General features: G+C 41.5%; 1 protein-coding gene across 1 annotated transcript in view; it reads right to left on the bottom strand.

Annotated features, from left to right (window-relative positions):
* Nucleotides 1-1,977: 1,977 nt before the first annotated feature.
* Nucleotides 1,978-20,863, bottom strand: part of Grm1 (glutamate metabotropic receptor 1) — a 305,542-nt gene continuing 286,656 nt past the window's right edge. The window contains exon 8 of the mRNA XM_042699808.1: nt 1,978-3,019. Coding sequence (XP_042555742.1) covers nt 2,080-3,019 — 940 coding nt within the window. The 3' untranslated portion in view covers nt 1,978-2,079. The remainder of the gene's footprint in view (nt 3,020-20,863) is intronic.

Genomic DNA, 20,863 nt, shown 5'->3' with positions numbered 1-20,863 from the left:
ACTCAACTCTCCAACATTAGAGTTGATGATAAATTCTGAGCAAAGAACGCAGATGATATTTAAAGATTCTAAGATGATTTTTGGCTGAGACATCAGCAGCTTCAACATGAAGGAAGCATATTAAATGTGACGAACAGAAGGCATAAACAAAGATATTTAAAGGGGTAGGATTCATTCCACAAAGAATAAAAGAAATCAAAAGCAGGAAGAAAAAAATTCTTTTATTGGACACAAGAGCAAAAGGTAAAAATGGAATATCCATATACACATGGATATTACCCAGCAGCAAATGAGAGAATTAGAAAGAAAAGTAATGACAGAAAAATACAAGAATGAAAGACATGAAACCAAAAATAAAAAGAAGGCAAAATGTGACTGATGAATTAATAGTTGAGATATTGTGACTGGCTTGGATGATATTGTATGCCAGAAGAACGTAAAGCTCAAGTAGGTGTGGAAAATATTTAAAAAATCTGAAATAACCTGAAATAATCTAAATACTATCTTTTCAATGTTATGTTTTTATAATGATGTTGTGAGTTTATAAAATGTACCTTTTATTGTCACCCACAGTTTTGTAACCATTTAATACACATTTTTCCAAAAGACTTAATTAATAGTATTTCCACATCATAAAACATCTGAAAAATAAGTTCCTTCGTAGAAGAGGAACTACCATCTGAGCTGCATAGGAAAAACAATGGACCACAGTACTCAAACCTTCAGAGTTTCAGTAGATATTGGTGACAATGATCTATCAAACATTACTGGAACATAAAACTATCTACACTATTTCCAAAGGACAATCTTGTAGTTGCAGTTAGGCTGACATTATCACATGACACAAATTTTATAGCCACATGTACACAGGACCCAGGAACGGGTTCACTCTCTAGTTACACAGAAGTAATAACAGGAAAGATGGATCACTTGTCATTTAAACCAGTAACCATTGCTTTGAGTTCACCATCAGGTTGGAAGAAAGATTTGTTTCTGTCGTACATAGGAGAAACAATGGCACCACATTGTACGTATACTGACTCTTGGAAGTCCAACAGCTTAGCTGAATTTGCTACAGTAAATGGAAGGTTACACTTGCCACCCAGTTTGTCCTGTTTAACTTAATGGAAACCGAGAGCCCACTTGGCACAAACAGAAGGTCTCTGCTCACTCTCTCCAAGCAATCTCCCGTTCTCACCTTTCCCCCAAATCATCAAGAAGCCAGTATGAGATACGGGAGTCTGGTTGTGCCCACGGCTTTTGCGGAAAGACCCACGTGGCTGTATCAGCTGGCTGCTCGTTCTTCCTCCCCGCGAAGCACTTTGTGATGGTGATTTTGCTCAGGTTCCTGTTTTCCTAGATAGATGGAAGTCACAGAGCCTCAGGGTGTTTGCGCACCTTTCTCCAAGTGCAACAGCAAGGCTGGTACTGATTGGCAGCCGTGGGTGGAGAGGGCCCCATTCTGCCAAAGTCAGTTCCCCCAGAGTCTCCTGAAAACCAGGAATCTGCAGGCCTAGCAGAGAGAAGAGCGTCATAAATTGGAGCTGACCCAGTCCTGGGCCCTGGATGTCCCATGACTCTGCCTCTCCCTTTTACTCTTCACTGTCTCCACCTGCTAAGACCGCCTCAAGAGGAACTAACTAATGATCAGGCTGGTACATCCACAGGGGCTGTCCCATGTCAAGTTTGGCCGTGTGTGTGTGTGTGTGTGTGTGTGTGTGTGTGTGTGTGTGTGTGTAGGGGAGCATATATATGTATGCACAACCGTGCAGAAGAGATTATTCTCATTGATTTTTTAAAACCATTTACTTATTTATTTGCAGTAAAAGTCACATAGCCTATGGAATTGTGCTTTGTCAAACAAAAAAATCGCCTTTCTTCCTGGAGAAGGCCTTGGAAGTGTTCAAGTCAGCATCTTGCCGCCTGGCCTCGTCTTTCCCTCCCTCCTTCCGTCTGCCTGCAGCCTTCTCTTCCCCTTGGGCCTCCGTTCCAGGCCTCTCCTCCTGGCCTTCAGCCCATCTCTCCGGAGGGGTCAGAGCTCTGCGCCTCTTCTGGCTTCTCCGTGCAGAGGCCCTCTGCCTACAGCGTGGACGAGCTTTGCTTGTAGTCTCTCAGGATGACCGAGGCGTAGCTCACATTGGGAGGGGTGCAGAGCACCGACTCGGACACGGGGGAGCTGGGCACCGAGCTGCCCGAGGCCACAGAGTCTCGGAAAGGTGATGGCGGCGTGAGGGCGGGTGAATCCTCGGGGGTCCCCTTGCTGGCCGCCTGCGGGTCCTCCTCTTCCTCTTCCAGCTCGTCTTCCTCCGTGTTGCCTTCGCGCTCGTACACGTACTCCTGGAGCAGCTTGAACCTCTCGCTGTCCTCCTCCTCCTCGTCGTCCTCCTCGTCCTCGGCGGAGGGCGACGCAGGCTCGTCCCCGAAGGAGCTCAGCTGCAGGGGCAGCATTTGCAGCTGCTGTGGGGGTGGCGGGGGGTACAACGACCGCAGCCCGTTCCCGGGGCCCCCAGGACCCGCCAGCACGGCGGCCTGGAAGTCGGGGATCCCGGGGCCCAAGTTAGTGACCACTCCCTGGATGTGCTCCATCAGGGATTTCTGCTGCTGCTGCTGCTGCTGCTGCTCGTGGAGGGGCGGGGGCAGGCCCTGGGGCACGGCCGGGTCGGCCAGGAAGAGGGGGGTGTCCTCGGCGGTCAGGTGGGGGGGCAGGGGCGGCGTGGCGGCGGCGGCGGGGGGCGCGCGGCGGTGCACCACCATGGAAGGGCTGCTGGGGGCGCTGAAGCCGCCGGGCCCCGCGTCGCCCTCCTCCTCCACGTTGCAAAGGGTCTTGGTGCTGGTATCGGAGAAGGTCAAGCTCTTGCCGGAGCCTTGGTAACTTTTGGTGAGGGGCTTGATGACGGCCGTCTGGTTGCATGCCGTCTCGCTGGTCTTCACGTGCACGGAGAGGCGGTGCCACATGTGCTGTCCCTTGGGCCCCTGCCTTCCTCCCGGCTCACACCACGACACAGACTTGCCATTCGCACTGCGGACAGAAATGCAGACGGGGCGGGGGTTACTTGCAGAGGGAGCACGCGCGCCCCACCGCGCCCGAGTGAGTTCAAGACCACCCCACTCCGCCTGCCCCGCAGGCCTTTCCTCCACACACCGCCCCTGACCACTCCAAACTCCAACTCCACACACGGCCTTGCACAGACTTAGCTCACACCGAGTGAGAAAGTACTGAGCCTCAGAAAAGTGGAGGGAGAAAAGCCAGCCTCTGGGAGGAACAGCTATTCTCCTTTAGGTCTAGAATTGCACCAAGACCCCCTTGCCCCTCCCCCTCACTACCTCCCCCTCAGGCAATAATGATACTAATTAATAATAATAATAATAATAATAAAGTTGTTCTTCAGGTAAGCCTGAGAACCAGTCCCATCCTGAGTGAAGAAAAGGTTCTTTTAAAAAAATAATAAAATCTTAGTTACACAGAGACAAGAGAATCCTATCAACTGTATTCTTTGGGACAAATTAATAGCTGCCCATATAAAGCTATGTTCATTGTCCTGTGAGGCTGGTAAATCATGCTCTCTCTGTCTCTCTGTCTCTGTCTCTGTCTCTCTCTCTTCTTGCTCTCGCTCCTATTCTGATACACAGGTATTTCCCTTTCCACATTCAACAAGGGGAATGTTATGGCCATGGCACCTGAACAGAAGAGGAAAAAAGCAGATGACAGAAAAACCCGGACACATGATTGACCAGAGAATTTCATCACTTTCTATTTTTGTTTGTTGTTTTGAAATATTATCAGCTCATCGTTCCCATGAAAGCCCCAATTCACAGCCTCTAGCTGGCTGTTATCACAGCAGAAGTGCTCAACAAGGTAAGTTTGAAGCACAGCAAATTCTAATGCTCACATCTCTGTGTTCATCCTCCAGGGTAGTTTGATGCAATTGAGACAAAATTAGGACTAGGGTAGAGCAGCAGTCAACGGATGCAAAGATAGATCTTTCCCTGTTGTGCCTTGGCAAAGAAAAATCTTAGGCTACCAGCGTCCTTCATGGCTTATGGATGGTTATGATTTGGCTCTTAACTGTCCTTGTAAAGCTTGTATGTTAGACTTGATCCCCAGCTCAGAAACCATGGGGTCTTTGGGGGAGGGGTAATTGGATAATGAGTACTTTCATCCATTCATGAATTCAGAGTTCGGTGGATATTTGGGGAGGGACTTTGTGATCAAAGTGAGCTGTCTCTTTGTCCACAGGGTGTGAGAAGCTTTGATCTACCACATGCTCCCTGCCATGAAGTTTTGCCTTGCTATAGGCCCCAAAACAAATTTCATCTTCGTGAAACCCTAATAAAACCAGCCAAATGGAAGCTTTCTCTGAAGAAAAACTGAAATTTACTAGGTGCAGATATCACAATTTCTGTTCTGTATATTGCCATATCTCTGATCTTACTTGGGGCTCCGCTTATTTTCCAAATGTCTTTTAGCAGATGGAGATACCTTGGTAGCCTTCTAATAATAAGAATAGTGTTAGTACTTGAGAGTCATCATTTTTCTTCTGTGTATTAGGTGTTTGTTTTTTTTCTCTGTGTTCATAAAAGCAACAGAGAAAGAAGCACAAGAACACGAATGTAAAACTAAATGGAATAAGAAAATTATCGTGCATTATTTTCCTGTGGTGGAGGTATAAAATAGATTCTTCCATATCATTGCCCTTTGTTTGGAAAAGAAGACAGGATCAATACTTAACACAATGGTTTATTTAATCACTTGAGAACTCAAGAATAAATACTTCAAAATTTTTCTGATTGTCACATAACCAACACTCCATCTTTTATAATCCTGAAAACTGAATAGATTTAAGGAGGGAAAGCCTGATGTGGAATACAGAAATTTCTGGATATAAAGGCTCTAAACCAAATGATACAGCTAAAAATTTGATTTGGAGCCAAGGTAGTTCCTCTATAAAACTGACAATCCATTTTTGATTGTGAGTATTTTTAATTGTCTGAGAAAAATATCACCTCTAAACTATTATATCAAAATTAATAATCCTCACAACTCTATAGTTACTGTATTACCTGAGAATGTACAAGCAATTTTAGTGCTGAATTTTTAATTAATCACCTTCCATCTTGCTAGAGTAACTATCTCTTTTCAGAATTAAACAAAAAATTCATGAATGGTAATAGTATGCCTCTGTTATAAAGTCAACCAGCCAGCCAAAAGCACCACAGCCAAAGAGTTCACCATTCCCTGTCTGTGTCTGAAACTCTAGGAAAGCTTACCTTCCACTTTCTTCCTTCTCAATTGTCCATCTGCCACACTGTGCAGATTGCTTCTCTATTTATGCATTCAATATGGGTGTTCCAGAAAACACCATACCTTCTACCTGCATCTAATCATCTTTAAATGTACTTATCATAGGCCTATGCTTTGCATCATTATTAACTGTAATGGGAAAATGTTTTCTTTGTCAGTGCCCACATTTCAATATACATTAATAAAATCACTACACTAAATGCTATCTTGTATCTTCACTTAACTCTGTGTGTGTATGTGTGTGTGTGTTGTAAACAATAACAGATCCCTTAAAGCTAGCCTACCCTTAGTTCAACCATCAAGTCTAGAAGGACTAGTAAAACACTGCCCCAGTCTCTCCATGAATTGTATATTACTCATATATTACTAGAAACTCTCCGATGAATTCATTTATTTCATTCACTCAGTCCACTGGCTGCTTTCTTTACTGCCCAAAGGTTCCATATGGGCTTCTTTCTAAATCCCTCACACCAATAGATTAACACTATTATTGACGATCTTGTAAGCAGGTATAACCACTAAAATTTGGTTCTGTTTCAAATGAACGCAACTTTTATTCTTATGATGGGAAATTTTCACCCTGGCTTTGGAAATCAGCAGCTTTCTTTTCCCTCAGGGTCTTGCTCTAGATTTGCTGCAAAGTCCTGTTTAATTAGGAAACAGATTTCATGCCCCAGGGCATTTATCAGATTACAAAAATTAGACTAACCTTTTTTTTAATTCAAGGACAAAACAAATTGCTTCTTAAAAACCAGTGGTAGTAGAAGAAATGCATCATCACAAAGAAATCGCAGCACAGAGTATGCGAACTTCACAGTATGAAGTTCAACCTTTCAGGATGAGCCATTTCACATCTGAGGTCCACAGGCAGTGGGAATGGTCCATGAATCTATGTATTTATTTTGTATTGTTTTGAGACTCAATATCTATTACATCTTCTTAAACAATGCAGCAATATTTTTTAAAGGAAAATAGGTTCCGCTATGATAAAGTTTGTTGTTAGATACAAGGATACTTAAATTCTGAAAAATGTTTGTTGTGTTCTATATTCAAATGACTGTGAATAAAGGTGATTACTATCAATGATTCGGGTAAAGACTCATGACTGTTTTGGTGTAAAAATGGAATATCCTGTTTGACAAGGAACTGGTTGTTGTGATATCTAGAAGAGAAAACCCTGTAAGGTGGAGCAAAAACAGAGCATTAAACATATTATGAAATGCTATAGTACCAGGCAATATAACTTGTATTTAACCCTAGATAAACTTTAATACCTTCTGCTTCATACATCAGCTTCTTCCTTCCATTGCTTACTTTTACTTAGTTTCTAAGTACTTAGTTTAGAAAACACCACATTGTTACACAACACACAAATCTTGCTTTTACCTTCCAAAGAAAGACCCAAAATAAATATTCAAGGATAAATATAAAATATTTAGAATAAATACCTCAGGTGACTTCACATACTTATTGACATTGAAAGTCAAGGGAAGAAACGGTTGATAGACTAGAAAGAAGTAGAGGTGTTAGGAGGCTGTACATTATCATACACAGAGCTGGTAGCCTAGGGCTGCAATCCCAGCTACAGCAGGTCCATGATCTTGCTTTGATTTTTCTTTCATTCGATGCGTATCACAATCCCACCAAACACAAAACCCAATATTTACAGCACTTTAGAGAAGAGTCTGGCGTGGGTGGTATAAACAGATGAGTGTATCTTTGGCAATCAGAGTGATCCTGTCTGTTTTATTTGTTTCAGTAAGTACTAGTTACATCTGCAGAGTACGAAGCTCCAGAGAGGTCTAAAATTGGGAAGAACAGTAGGTGGGTGTTTGAGATCAGGAGGGACGCATCGGTTCTGCACACACCCCTGAAGGCTGGCTTACACAACACCTGCTCCTCCCATGTTCAATTCACGTCTCCACTGCTAGGCTGAAGAGCTTCACAACAAATAGAAAGAATGTTTCGAGAGAGGCCACAGACAAGCAAGATCTTATGATAAGGAAAGGAGATTCACTCCTTGGGAACCTGAAGAGATTAATACTTGTTTTGTTTTTTTTTCTCAAGTGAAAATAAAAATAGAGTGCAGCATGATGAGAATGGCTCATTGGCTGCCAGCTCTGGGGGAAGCCTATGGTGCCCCCTGCAGGTGCAGCTGGTACCCAAGAAACAGCCCAAAGGATGCTGCAGACCAAACTGTCCAGAGACTCACCTCCATGGGGCTCAGCCAGCAGGTGTCAGAAGGCTATCTGAGGGGCGGTTTTTACAGAGTCTCACCCATAGAAACTATTTGAGTATTCTGTATTCCCAGAAAAACTTATTAGTCTTCCATACTGACTCCAGCTCTACTTCTTGAAAGTTTTGCCAAAAGAAAAATCTGCATATTTACCTTGCTTTCTACAACCTGGGGACCCATCTGAACATAATTAAGATTTCTCACTTTTCTGACTCACTACGATTTGTAAAAAAATCTCTAAGTGTGTTTTTGAAGGCAAATGCTTTCTAGTTATAGGAGAGCTTGATATTTCCTTCTGCTATTATGTCTTGAGTAGCATTGCGAATTTTGTTTTCTACCCCTTTCAATCTAATCTCTGCATTTACAGAAGACTCTCCATTTACCATTCTACAGAGTCAACATATTATGACCCTTCTTTTGTAATTCTTAGAGAATGTCCATTCTATATCTTCAAGCTGTATGACACAGGACAAGAGATGATACAAAGGAAAGCACTTCACCTTTATTAAACCTGTTGCTTTCTTTAATGACCCAGCAGAGGAAAGGACATCCCCAGATGAAATTATCTTATCAAAGTCAGTGAAGAATAGAAGTCTATGGAGTCTTTTCTGGGAAGAGAATCTACTGTCCCAAGAAAACTGCCAAATCAGTTTCAAACTAAAGTTCTGATGGTTAAGTGTTTTCTAAGTCAATTGAAGTTGTCTTTGAAGCGGTGGGGAAAAAAAATTCATGCTGCAGTTTAATTCATGTTGTACCAGAGTACTGTATTAGCAGAGGCGTGTCAGCTATAACTACTTTCTTTTAGGAAATATAGGTAAGCCAAGATGATGTTTCTTTGGAAGGAAGTTCAGCTCAAACATGATAATTTCTTCTATGCTTCCTGCTATCAGACCTATAAAGTTAATTGCCAACTGTACTTCAGCTATTGGTTTTCTAATTGCATTGCTCTGCTGAGATTATTCCACAGGGAAAGGGTAGATCTAGATGGACCATAGTAATCCAGTTTGTTTCCCACACTAGTCCTTTGGCCTTGCTGATCACAAGAATGTCACAGAATGAGCATATGTCTTGCTCTTTTATATTTTGTAGCAACAGGCAAGGTTAAACATATCTAGTCTTAGTCCATGGTGTAGAGCTTTAAAGTCAAGGATATCTTTATAGTCTCTGGATGGAAAGCTTGAATGGTCCCTCTCCTGAAAGTTTTTAATACCAACTTGTTAGCTTTTCTGATGCTTGCCTTATTTGAGGATGCACCTTCTTTGGCTTTTACTTTTGCTTTTAGACACTCACCTTTAAGTCAGGAAATGTCAGTTGGCTTTCCTCTCTCTCTGGCCCTGCTGTCATGACAGGACAATCACATCTACCCATTTCCATCCATCCCTTTTGACAGGCAGCCAGCAAGCTGTCACAATTAACATCTCCTTGCTGTGTCCTTGGTCAGACACCCCATGAAGCAAGAACCACTCTATGACTTTGGACTTGGAAATATTCAGAGTAGGCATCCGAATGTGCTCGAATGGCGCTGTATGGAGAGCTCCCAACCACTTCCTAAAACACACTGACATGCCCGCCATCTCTGGTCTGCTAAGAAGCAGGATGCGTTGGTATAACTACACTTTTTATATTCCAGGTTTTAAAGAGAATAGAAGAAAGGCAGGTGTTAGCCTCCCCAGTGCACTCCAGGGAGTGAAGGGAAGAGACACCATGGCCCCATTCACCAGCCTCCAAGATCAAGTTCAGTAGCAAACATTTGAACAAACTGGGCTCTTCTCATCTGAAGAGCTATTAGAGCCACAGACACCTCATCCGTGGGCGCCCTCCTGCTGCAGGAATGTGTACCTTTGACTCTCCCAGGTGTTTGGAGGGCTGTAAAGGAACAGCTGAGAATAACCACAGACTCCATGCACCATGAATTGAACATGGTCTATGTTCTTTTGTTAACTTAAAGAGACACTGTCAAGATCTAAAGGTCAAAAATTGGACCAAACATGCACAGTTTTTTTTTTTTTTATCAGATGGGGCCATCTGATAAAAAGAAATCACCCTGAAGGTTGGAGAAATAACTACTTTCCCTTTTTTTTAACTCACTTTTTTGTTGGGCTCACAACAATCTTTGTTTTGTGTTCCCCAGGGTGTAGGAGACACCCAGCAAAGCTCATGTTGGCACCCACCCCCGCGATCTGACATTATGGAACTCTTCCATAAATTTAAGCTATGGCTTTTACAATGCAGACAGGATCATTTCAAACATTTGTGCAACAGAAAAAAAAAGAGGCAAGAAAAGAAAAGAAAAAGCTCTGTTTGCCAAGGAGAAGCTGACAAATTTCTGGAGGGGGAAAATTTCACTTTCAAGTTTTTTGAGTAGGAGTCACAAACACAAGCAAATTTCTAGAATTGGCCAAAAAAAAATAAAAGTGCTGCATTGGAACATAAAATAAGCAAAAGGACCAAACTAATCACTTGACAGTGCCCTTTTAAGAACGATGGACAGTCAAATTAAGGTAGTCGTGCAAACCAGGGCACGATGAGTTCCTCCTCCTCGAGGGCATGCACACATCTGTTTCCATGTGAGAAAGTGGAAAAACCCAGGAGAGAGAAAGCAAGGGGCAAAAACACTATATTTTCCATGCAGCTTCTCTTACACATTCACTGCAGTGTGGGGGTTTTCAAAGCTGCACATGTGCCGACGGACATTGGCTGGTGGGCGAGAATTCTGGCTGCCTCTTCCTGAAGATTGAAAAGAAAAAGACACCCAGTGAGTGAGTAGTTATACATGTGGACAGGTATGGTGATGACACCAGTCAAGTCGTGCCTGGTCCTAGGGCAGGGCTGGGCCTGGCCCCTGAATCTTCCTGATCCTGGGAGAGGACTGGGTCTGGCCTCTCAGAGTCTTTTTTCCCTGTCATCTCTGCCTCCATACCCTGTATGTAATCTGTAGTGCCTGATTCGGACTGTCAAGTTCATTTCTAAAAGTTATGTCAATAAAGTACATGACTGTTTTTTTTTTCTCTTGTGGAGCCATCTTTTTTAAGTGGCAGATGCTTTTTCTGCTCTGTGTGTGTGTGTGTGTGTGTGTGTGTGTGTGTCTTCCAGATTGATTCTTTCCCTCCCTTGTTGATCATACTACTCTAAGTAGCCAGAGACTCTTTATCTCCATATACACTGATGTTGACCATCTTTCCATCCAACCCCTCCAAAAAGTTTATCATATCAACGGCTTTATATCTGACACCATGATTTTCAATTGCACTGTTAATTTTCTCCCATATTATTTCATCACAAAAGCATGGCTGTCACTTCATATAAAGTCACATTTGTCTCTTGGCATTCACAAGCTAGAATGTGTCTAAGAGAGGAGAGGAAGAATGGCACGTGATTGGAGGGATCTGCCACCGGGGAGCTATCATCTCATCCTCTGGCTGGATGCCCCCTCAGACAGCACAGAGGGTCATCTGCCCTTGGTGTCACCTTGACAAGAAGAGCAGAGCACTGGCTAGAAAGCGCAAGGCTGACGGAGTAGCCATGAGGAGCTGGCTTTCTCATCATTTGTTGGAACAAGGATAAGTGGTTTCCTGGTGAGTCCAGGAACACTTTGAGAAGTGCTGAGATGAAGTCATCTTGCTGCCATGCCACACGGGAGGGCTGCCTGTCATGGAGAACTTGAGGAAGATGATGCTAAATTGCAGAACTAGTGGTATGGACCGCAGGTGCTGTGGATTTGAGGGTGATTTCTCATGTTAGACAGCCACACAGGGCTGACATTTCTGACAAGGATTCCCAAAGAACTCACAAATGTCTTACAGCATTTGGCCAACCATCTCAAAGTCATTAATGATACTTCTTCAGTGGTGACCATGAAAGTATCAGGGCAGTAAGTCAAAGTTCTTTCTCCTCGCTTCTGTCTCTTTTTCCCTTTCAAAGTAGACAGAGGAATGGAAACTCAGGAGGAGAAGGAGGAGGAGGAGAAGAGACGTTTCTATTACAGACTACTATGGCTTTTCCTGTTCTAAGTCTTTCAGGCTGAGGCCTGACAGGAAATCTCAAAGGAGAACACACTATGATTACATTTTAGTACCTGGAAGCAAGGGAAAGGATCTGAGATTATAAGGTGGGGAAAGATTTTCCACAGCACTGTTGGATATGCCAGAAAATACTGATCCACTCTATCAAGTTTGAGTCACTCAGTAAATGATTTAAAAGTATGTGATATGCTCAACACAATTTGAAATCCTCATCTGAAAATAGTAAAATGAGACACCTTCATGTGACTTTAGTACTACCGTAACAATCCATTTATTGAAGAAATTCGACAGAGGGAATATTTGCTACCAAACCTGCTGACAGAATATATCTTTGACATTCCAATATGCCCATCCAGAATGACAAAGACCATGAAAACAGTGAACACCAGCAAGAAGGTAATGGAGAATGAAAATATGTTTGACTTTATAAATGAAAGTAGCAGGAAAGAGCACTCAACCTGCAAAGTATTATTCAAACAACTTCATTTCTCATTAAAGGAGGAAAAAACGGTTTGCTCAGCACACTTGGCTTTGCCTTGTTAAACTGCTGGATCCTCTTGACTCTTCTAAGTCTACCATTGGGTGGTCTATGCATGGCCACACTGCATGGTCCTGAGGAGCAAGGGCTCTGTCAGAGCTGGTCTTTAGGTGCCCATGGCCGACACAGACAGGCACAGGATCATCCAAAGAGCCTGTCTTTAATGCTTCTGGTTCTATGATCCGCCTCTTAAAATTCAGTTCATTTTATCTTTTAACGTGGGCTCTGTTAGCGATAGCAAATGACCCAATGGAACATATCCCGGGGCATTGGCTCACTGATGGTCCCATATCACACAGCCTCCCTGCCTTCTCTAGAACACTCTTTGGCTCCCCCTCCCCTCTCCCTCCCCCTCCCCCTCCCTGCCCCCCACTGCTACCCTTGGGTCCTAGCTCATCTAGACTCTCACTAACTGCCTCTGATTGAGAATCATCATCACCTTCCACCGATTTCAGAGGCCTCAGGAAGGTTAAGATGTGGATTGTGTGCTCAGTAGAAGCTTGAGAAAGCAAATGACAGAGGCGTTTTTTTTTCCATTGATGGACAAGGCCACTGCTATTTGAAGCATCAGAGCAGAGACCAGACTCTCAATCATTCTTGATCCAAATACTTGAGATGTTCCTGCACTCTCGTTCCAGTCCTTGGGCCAGTTTAGGAAGCACATGGGTGGGCAGGTGACTAATTCAGTTTCCCAAAGGGCCCTGTCCAGTAACTTGCTGGAGAGGAACTTGGCAGGATGTGAACTGTGCATGCACAAGTCATTGAATGAGGACGGCTTTTGCCCTGAGAGTGTCCCTGTACAACGAAGCATGACCCAGAGAGGAGGGTAAAGGGAGAGGGAGGGGGAAGAAGGAGGGGAGAAGGGGAGAAGAGAGGGATGGGAACAGGGAGAAGGAGAGAAAGAATGAGGGAGAGAGGGAGAAAGGGAGAGGGAGAAGGAAGGGCAGAGAGAAAGGATGAAGGCAACAGAAAGGGAGAGGGAGAGGGAGGAGAGAGGGACACACAGAGAGATTATAGAAGAACTAAGAATGTAAAGCTTTATATTATACATTTAACACTTTCTCTGCTTTTCTCCCCAGGTCTTCTGTTTTCATTTTGCACTAGACTTTGCAGGTGATGGATCTGGGAGGGCTGTCTGACAGCATGGGGACTTGATGTATGGGTCTTAATTAGTACAGGTGTGTGGAGGTAGCAGCCTGGGGGCAGTGTCTGAACTTCTAAGGCCACAGGGAGGACCTGGGACAAGAAGCTTGGTGACTGTATCTGGCACTAGCTTTTGGAACTACTGCTGCAGTTACTGGAAGTTCTGTGGTTCCTTTGTGGATGGGGAAGGAGAGAGTTCTACCGTATTGACAGTCAGACTTCATATAGTAGCTAAATAATCCAAAACAACTGCAGGTAAGTATTGATTGTGGGTGCTGAAATGAACAGAACATCTTCTCTACAGTCCCCTTTCTTAGCTTCTGACTTTTCCTTTGCACTGAGGTGAAATATTAATGTTTCACACTATGTAGACTTTGCTCTTCTGAAAGGACTGCTCTTTTAAAGTTTAGAGGCCAACGCTTGAAAACTCCGAGGCCCAAATGACCAGTCTATCAACCACATAAAAATTAAGGAAAGGAGCTTGGCTTTAAGATATTTTTAGCAGTCATAAAACCACATAATCAACCAACCACAGATTCAGCAAGCCCTAGCAAAAGCTTGGAGGGAAAATGCAGCATATGGGGGATTGTCAAATATAAGTCCCAAATCTGTGCTTGAATGCTTTTGGCAGAAACTATGGATTTAAAGAAACCTCAGAAGTTTAGTTAGAAAGATTCTTCTACTTCTTCTGAGAATATTAGGGTCTTTCTCTCACTCTTCTTCCCTCCTTCCTTTCTTTCCTTGTTTTCCTTCCTTTAAATAAAGTCATTGTCATATGGTATGGATTGTGCATACATTTTTCCATCTATTTCTATTGTTCAAACAATATAGCTTGGTGTAATACCCCATTTCTCTTCGAAGGTACATAGCACCATAGGACTCTGTTTTCATGTGTTCTTCAATTTACCTTAGGCTATCCATCCATCAGTTTCTGACAAAACTTACCCTTCATGTGAACTTGAAAAGCTGTTGCAGACAAGTTTGATTAAGTATGATGCTAACAATAATCATGGGACAAGGAGCCAGGAGACCTGGGCACTGTCCAGTTGTACAATCGTCATTTATATCCATACAAGGTGGCTGAAATGGTATGTGTGAATTAGCAAATAGCAAATGCTATTCCAGCTTAAGCCCTCATTATGAATAACCTTCCTCTCAAAGGTGGAGAAACAATAAGACCAACATGAGACCCAAACACTTTACATCTCTGTGGATATTTAGAGGACACGGATTCATAGTATCTCATGAGTTTCAGCCATTTTTCTGGCTCCAGAATTTTAAAACTCCCTAAGTAACAAGTAAACTATATTTTTGCTTTCTCTCTTTTTCAGAATTTCTTCCCACAACCACGTCTCTCTGGAAACATCAATGGTGTGGAGTAGAGGATTCAGGAACAGGTAAAGGTAAGAAACAGAGCCAGGTTAGTTATCTATGTCTGAAGCCAAGTGTCTATGATAGAGTTGGAGGTGCATCTTCTTTTAGGAGAGAAAAAAATGGTCTAGCCAGTTCCAGATGGTCAATCTTAAGAATATATAAATCTCACCAAGCAAATAAAAATAATGTGGCAGCTATCCAGGCAAATCATAAGAATGACAGCAACTACTTAGACCATTTTCGCAGTTATAGATAAATAAGATGATTTATGCTTCTGATTGGATTTCCAAAGCAAAAGGCATGTTTCTATATCTGAATTTTAGTATTTATTTCTTGGCATTTGCTCAGCGGAGAATGTAGCTTTGACTCTGTGTATGGTCCTTCTATAAATACTAATTTTTGTTCCACTTCTTTGAACACACACATACCTAACATAGTATATCAAGGCTCCTTATGCAGACTTTCTATTATCAATATAAAATACTCTTACATTTAAACATTCTAAATTACTACAATGTGTAAGCTAATAAGAAACTAGAGAATGATAAAATAAAAGCCAATTTAATTATCAATACAGATTTGCCAATTATTAGCATTTTGCCTTATTAAAATGCTCCTTCATTGGAAAACATACCATTCTGATACTAATCATCTCCTTTTAAAGGGAAAAATCTGTCATATTTTAGCACTTTTACAATATGCATTAATAAGTAATGCATGGTAATTTTATCATATCATTAAATTTTATACACATGGTATCACCCATTTCTGTTCAGCAAATACATAGATAAATGTAGCTCCAGTTCATTACCGAACTACATTAAATAAATGATATACTATTTAAAAATCCATTTTCCACTAATGTCCATTTATGTTGTTTTGGACAAACATTCTTGAGTAAGTCTCTTTGCACGCTGATGGAAGAGTTTTTCTATGGTATCTAGAAGTAGACTAGACGTGAGTTACTGTGCATGTAAACTCATCTACTGTTACCAACTTGCTCTTAGTGATCACAAGTCTTTAGTGATCACAAGGCAGACTGATTGTTTTACTACAAAAACCACAAAGTGCAATTTCACCATCTTTTCTCTACTTGTCATCTAGATTTGCTTCCTAATGACCTTTCCTTCATCAGCTATTCTGCTTCTCTGGAATAGCATTTAATTGAAATTTATGAGCAGTCTTATTTTTACTTATGATTCTTCTCTGTGTTCCTTTCTTCATCAGGGCATTGTAATCTCTCCCAAGACCCCGAAGCTTCCTATTCCTGAACCCCCCAGCCCCTCTCCTTGCTTTCTTCCTGTTCATCTCTACGCTAAGGGTAGAGTGTTAGTTGTGACATACAATTGGAACTGATAACAATGCACTTTACTTGGTGACTTGAGTGGTGTTCCATTGAGAAGAGTATGAGGTCCAGGTTCTGATTTTGCCACATATATGCAAATCCATCCCATATTGCTTTCCTCCTTTCTTCTCTGCTATAGGTACCCTGGAATTGCCATTTCTTCCTCTACTACTGTTATTTCATGATCACAGCCTTTACAATTTTATAACAACTTAAAAAACACCCAACACGTGTAGATTTTAGCCCTTTAGGCAAGGACCAGATAAGTTTGTTCTAGTGCCTGGCACATAGTAAGGTGCATAAAACTCATTTATTGAATGAATGAGTCATTATTACTTCTCCTTTGACCTACTAGGTAGATCTCTGTCCTTTAATCTATTCTAATTATAGAGTGAAATAAGCCCTAGAATAGCTTTCAGAGTTACATAGTTGAACTTAATAAATACACCTACAGGCAACCCACTAGCTTGCCAATCTATCTATGATTTGATGTGATTTATTTTTCTCCAAGGGTTTATTTGCCAGACCTTTTGGTGCCCATTATGGCAAGGAATAAGAAGCTTTAAGTGCTGAGTGCTGGAGGCTCACACCTGTAATTCTAGATATTCAGGAGGCTGAGATCTGAGAAGCCAAGGCAGAAAATCTGAGCGACTCATCTCCAATGAACTAGCAAAATGTCAGAAGTGGAGCTTTGACTCAAGTGGTGGAGCGCTAGCCTTGAGAAGAAAAGCTAAGAAACAGGGTCTAGGCCCTGAGTTCAAGCTGCAGTGCTAGCACCAAAAAGAAAGCACTTTTAAAAGACATGGTGGAGGGTGATTAGGTCATCAGAGGCAGCCTTTGGTAGGGATAAATGTTTATCTAGGGAGTGAATTAGTTCTGGTTGTCTTTCCATTTCTCTAGAATACTGTGATACATACATTTTATGTAGGGGCCAAACAAAGCCAACCAATCTTCAACACTTTTAGCCTTCAAAGCAGAATTAATAAGCCTTTCTATATAAGCATCAACTTCAGGTCTTTTATTATATCCAACAGAGAAGGACCTATTTTTTTCTTTTTCCTAATATTCTGTTCTCTCTCTTGCCTCTCTGTGTCCTTACAGACCCTCCTCATAGATGACTGTCCTTGGTCCTGTCCGCATGGTAGCTCACTCATTGCTACTCATCTCAATTTTGGGTAGCTAATTGAAAGCATTGTCCATAGCCTTCCCCAGACTTTAAGGTTTGTATTAGAGGCCCATCCTTTGACTTTACCCTGCTACTTTTGCCACTGGACTCTCCACTTCCTACGATGTCCTCTGAGATTAGAGACCATACTATTTTGTTCAGCAATAAATTCCCTACAGTTTGAAAATCGGTAACTATCTTGCTAGTCTCTCTCACGCTCAGAATTATACTGTAAAACTCACCAAACTACCTACTGTTCAGAGTAAAACACCGTCAGAATAAACCAGTGTTCTTTCTTTTCCTCCTTCACTCCTAAACTAGCACCATTGTCACAACTCATATAACTCTGACCATGAAGGTCTACGTAATTTTTTTCTATTAACATTCTTCCTAGTCTTCCCTCTGCACATCTCCAAGCCAATGGATGTAAACATTGCCATATTTGATAAAGAATAAAATGAAATCAATCTCCATGGTGTTCAGAGCATTTATGGGGAGTAGGATAACTGAGTATATATTTTATGGCTAAGAACAATCAAATGTTTCCCATTGTTATTGATTTCTTCCAAGTGGTTCTTTCTTAGTATCTCTAGTAGCATCAACCTAGATAACATGGCTTACTTTAATAGTCAGAGCCAATTCTTGGTATATCTTGAATACAATGTACATAAATGGTATTGTTTGGTGTCTTTAGTTCTAGATTTCTCCATCGCATTGTAATAGAATGGAAGTACACATACTTTGGGATGAAGTTGATGTGAGTATCTACTAATTTTCTTTTTCTATTATCAACAAATATTAACAATAAATGATTTTTATTATTAGCCTGTACCTTATGTGTATTTCAATGAATACTGAAGACAATGTCTTGTTGATGTATTTTTCTTAAAAAACAAGATAAAGCAAAAAAAATGGAAGTATTTCTCTTCTCTTTAGCATCTTTTAGTTTAAAAGTTTTAGCAAGGATTGACTTTACTGTAGCATGGTTAAAGCAGAGAGAAATAGAAAAGAGAAACATTTCCTGCTCCACATGCAGGTGATGGAAGTTAAAATCAGGAATCTATGCAATACAGTAACAAAGATCAGGCCTCAATTTTGGATGTTCTTAACTGAAGTAGTCACACCTTCATAATAACGGTGACATGCATGCAATAAGCTCTCCAACCCTTCATATCAGCGCTTTTCTGGGTGTCATGCAGAAACATGTGTCTAGAGGGAGTTAAGCCTTTCTCTTTGGATATCCGGATATGTAACAACATACAAACTCAGGAACTGGCACTAATCATCACTGCCTGAGAAACAGAGAAAGGAGCTCCAAAATGAAACAATGAAGGCATGCAGAGGAAGGCCATGGGATGGAGACCACATTCATCGACACAAGGAACTCCATTCTTGCTGTGGCCATAAAGCATTCTGAACCTTGTGACTTGAGCTACCTGATATTCTTCCTTACATTCTTTACATTCAGTACTCCACCTGGTTGTGTTCAGGCTAGCTTAAGATGGTGTCTATAACTTGCAGTCAAGCAGTTCTAACTAATGAGCTTGTGGACCGTGTCCACGTGATCGAAAGCTCTGGAGCCCCATAGTACTTCCCCTTTAATTTCTTCATTCTGAGAACTATCAATATTTTTTGTTCTTAGACTGGCTTCACAAACCTACTCAGATGGCCTGAGGCGAGGAAACACCTTATATAGGATGCTAAGGTAAACAGATGGAGTGCAAATGATTTCATCGTTCTTTAGCTGGTGCTAGGTATGCGCAAGGAGCCAAGTTGGGTCTCACAGGGCAAGCTTCTGCACACACATCTCATTCCTGGTTACACACGCATGCTTCTGCCTTCAGCAGATCTAGAGCGTCACCATTCTATGCAGCATGAACTGAATGAGCTGAGCAGTGAGGGAACTCTCTTTACTTGAAGGTGTAATGTAGAGTTTTATGTTCATTTATGAGTTACATAAACCCTCCTATACATTCATAACTGTCACAGCACATGACAACAATGAGTAAGATTTTGTCCTCTACTAGATACTGCAATGCTCTTTTCTATAAATATTCTCATTTTATCTTCTTAACCACTCTGAGATAAGTATAATCATCATTTATTTTTTATAACTAAATACATAGAAGTTAAGCAATATATCTAGAGAGACTAAGTAGCTTAAAAAAACAGGCAACCAATAAATAACAATAGCTCCATTTGCTGTGGACTGAGAACTTACCTTCTGTTGATTTATAGCCTTAATATACTACTATTGGGAGCTAACCAAGATATGAAAATAGAGTCTTACAAATGTGATTAGTGCCCCTTTAAGGGCTTAGTCTCTCTCTCTGGGTTTTCTATCATGTGAGGATATGAGATGACTGGATGTTTGAACCAGAAAGAGGGAATCTCACTGGAGATCAGCCATGCTGGCACCCTAATCTCAGACTTCACAGCCTCTCAAAGTATGAGAAGTAAACTTTTGCTATTTTGAGCCAGTTGTCTATGAATTTTGTGGTATGTGTGAGTGCATGTGTGTGTTAAACTCAGGTCTTTGTACCATTTGGGTAAGCACTCTACCACTGAACACACACATACACACACCCACATAATCTAAATATGTAGCTCAGGCTTGAATTCATGACGATCCTGTCTCAGCCTCCTGAGTACGAGGATTACAGATGTGTGCCACCACTTCCAGCTGTTTATAAAACTAAGACAACATCTGACTCTGGCATTACCTATCTATATGGATAATGGTACACTATTTCTTATTTTATTGTAACAGTATATGGCCTTAACAAACTGTGACTACCTTTAGGGTAGGCTCCATGGTTTATTCATTTTATTTAGTTCACAAATTAACAAATACATTATTGATGGAAATAAATGATTATCTCCTGTTTCTTTCTCTTAAATGAAATCTTCAGCTTTCTAAATCAGTTTCTTTACTTGCAAAGTGATGTTATAAGTATATGCACCTTGAACCATTATGGATAATCATGAGACTGTTTTTAAATTTAGTCTTAAGTATTACACCCAACTGTCCTATAAGCATAAACTGCTATGTTTCAGAACTTGAATAGGTATTGCCTGCACAAATTTCTAACTGAAAAAAAACCACAGCAGAAAAGATGACCCATATTCAAAAGAGATTATGTTCCCTTTGAGGCTATGGAATAATCTGCCTCTGGTCTGAGTTTAGAATTTGAAAATATAAAAAGCCATTCTTTAAAATATCTATTTTGGTGCGATCTGCAAATTAAGTGTGTTAATTAAAAAGTGCATGCGCGCGCAACACACACACACACACACACACACACACACACACACACACACACACACACACACACACACACAAGGAAACAGAGGTGACTGCAGATCCGCTTCCCTTGATGGAGTGCAAGTTCTGTCCATCCTCATTATCCTGAGGTTACTCAACTCCCTGCACCGGTACTTCTCTCATACACCATTCCCAACAACACTAAGTTCGTTCTAAAGCATGGCCAAGGTGCCCTAAGGTGAAGGCAAAAAGTTACCTCATTATGGAGTCAAGGCCTTTTAGTTATTTTCCAGGTATCTCAAACAAAATACCTGAAGTATTCTGACAGCCTGAAGCACCATGGTTGAGGAGGCCTAGAGATCCATGGATTTCTATCACGTTCCAATCTCAGTGGAGATGACACAATTCATCTGTCTTCTTCACTGAACTGGCTGTAGACACACAACCCTCCTTCTCAGATGAGACTCTTCTAG

The sequence above is a fragment of the Dipodomys spectabilis genome, unplaced genomic scaffold, assembly GCF_019054845.1.
Source record: "Dipodomys spectabilis isolate Male_0828 unplaced genomic scaffold, ASM1905484v1 ptg000001l, whole genome shotgun sequence".
In the NCBI taxonomy this organism is placed as follows: domain Eukaryota; kingdom Metazoa; phylum Chordata; class Mammalia; order Rodentia; family Heteromyidae; genus Dipodomys; species Dipodomys spectabilis.
Note: the sequence above shows the minus strand (reverse complement) of the source record. Positions and strands in the feature narration are given on the sequence as shown.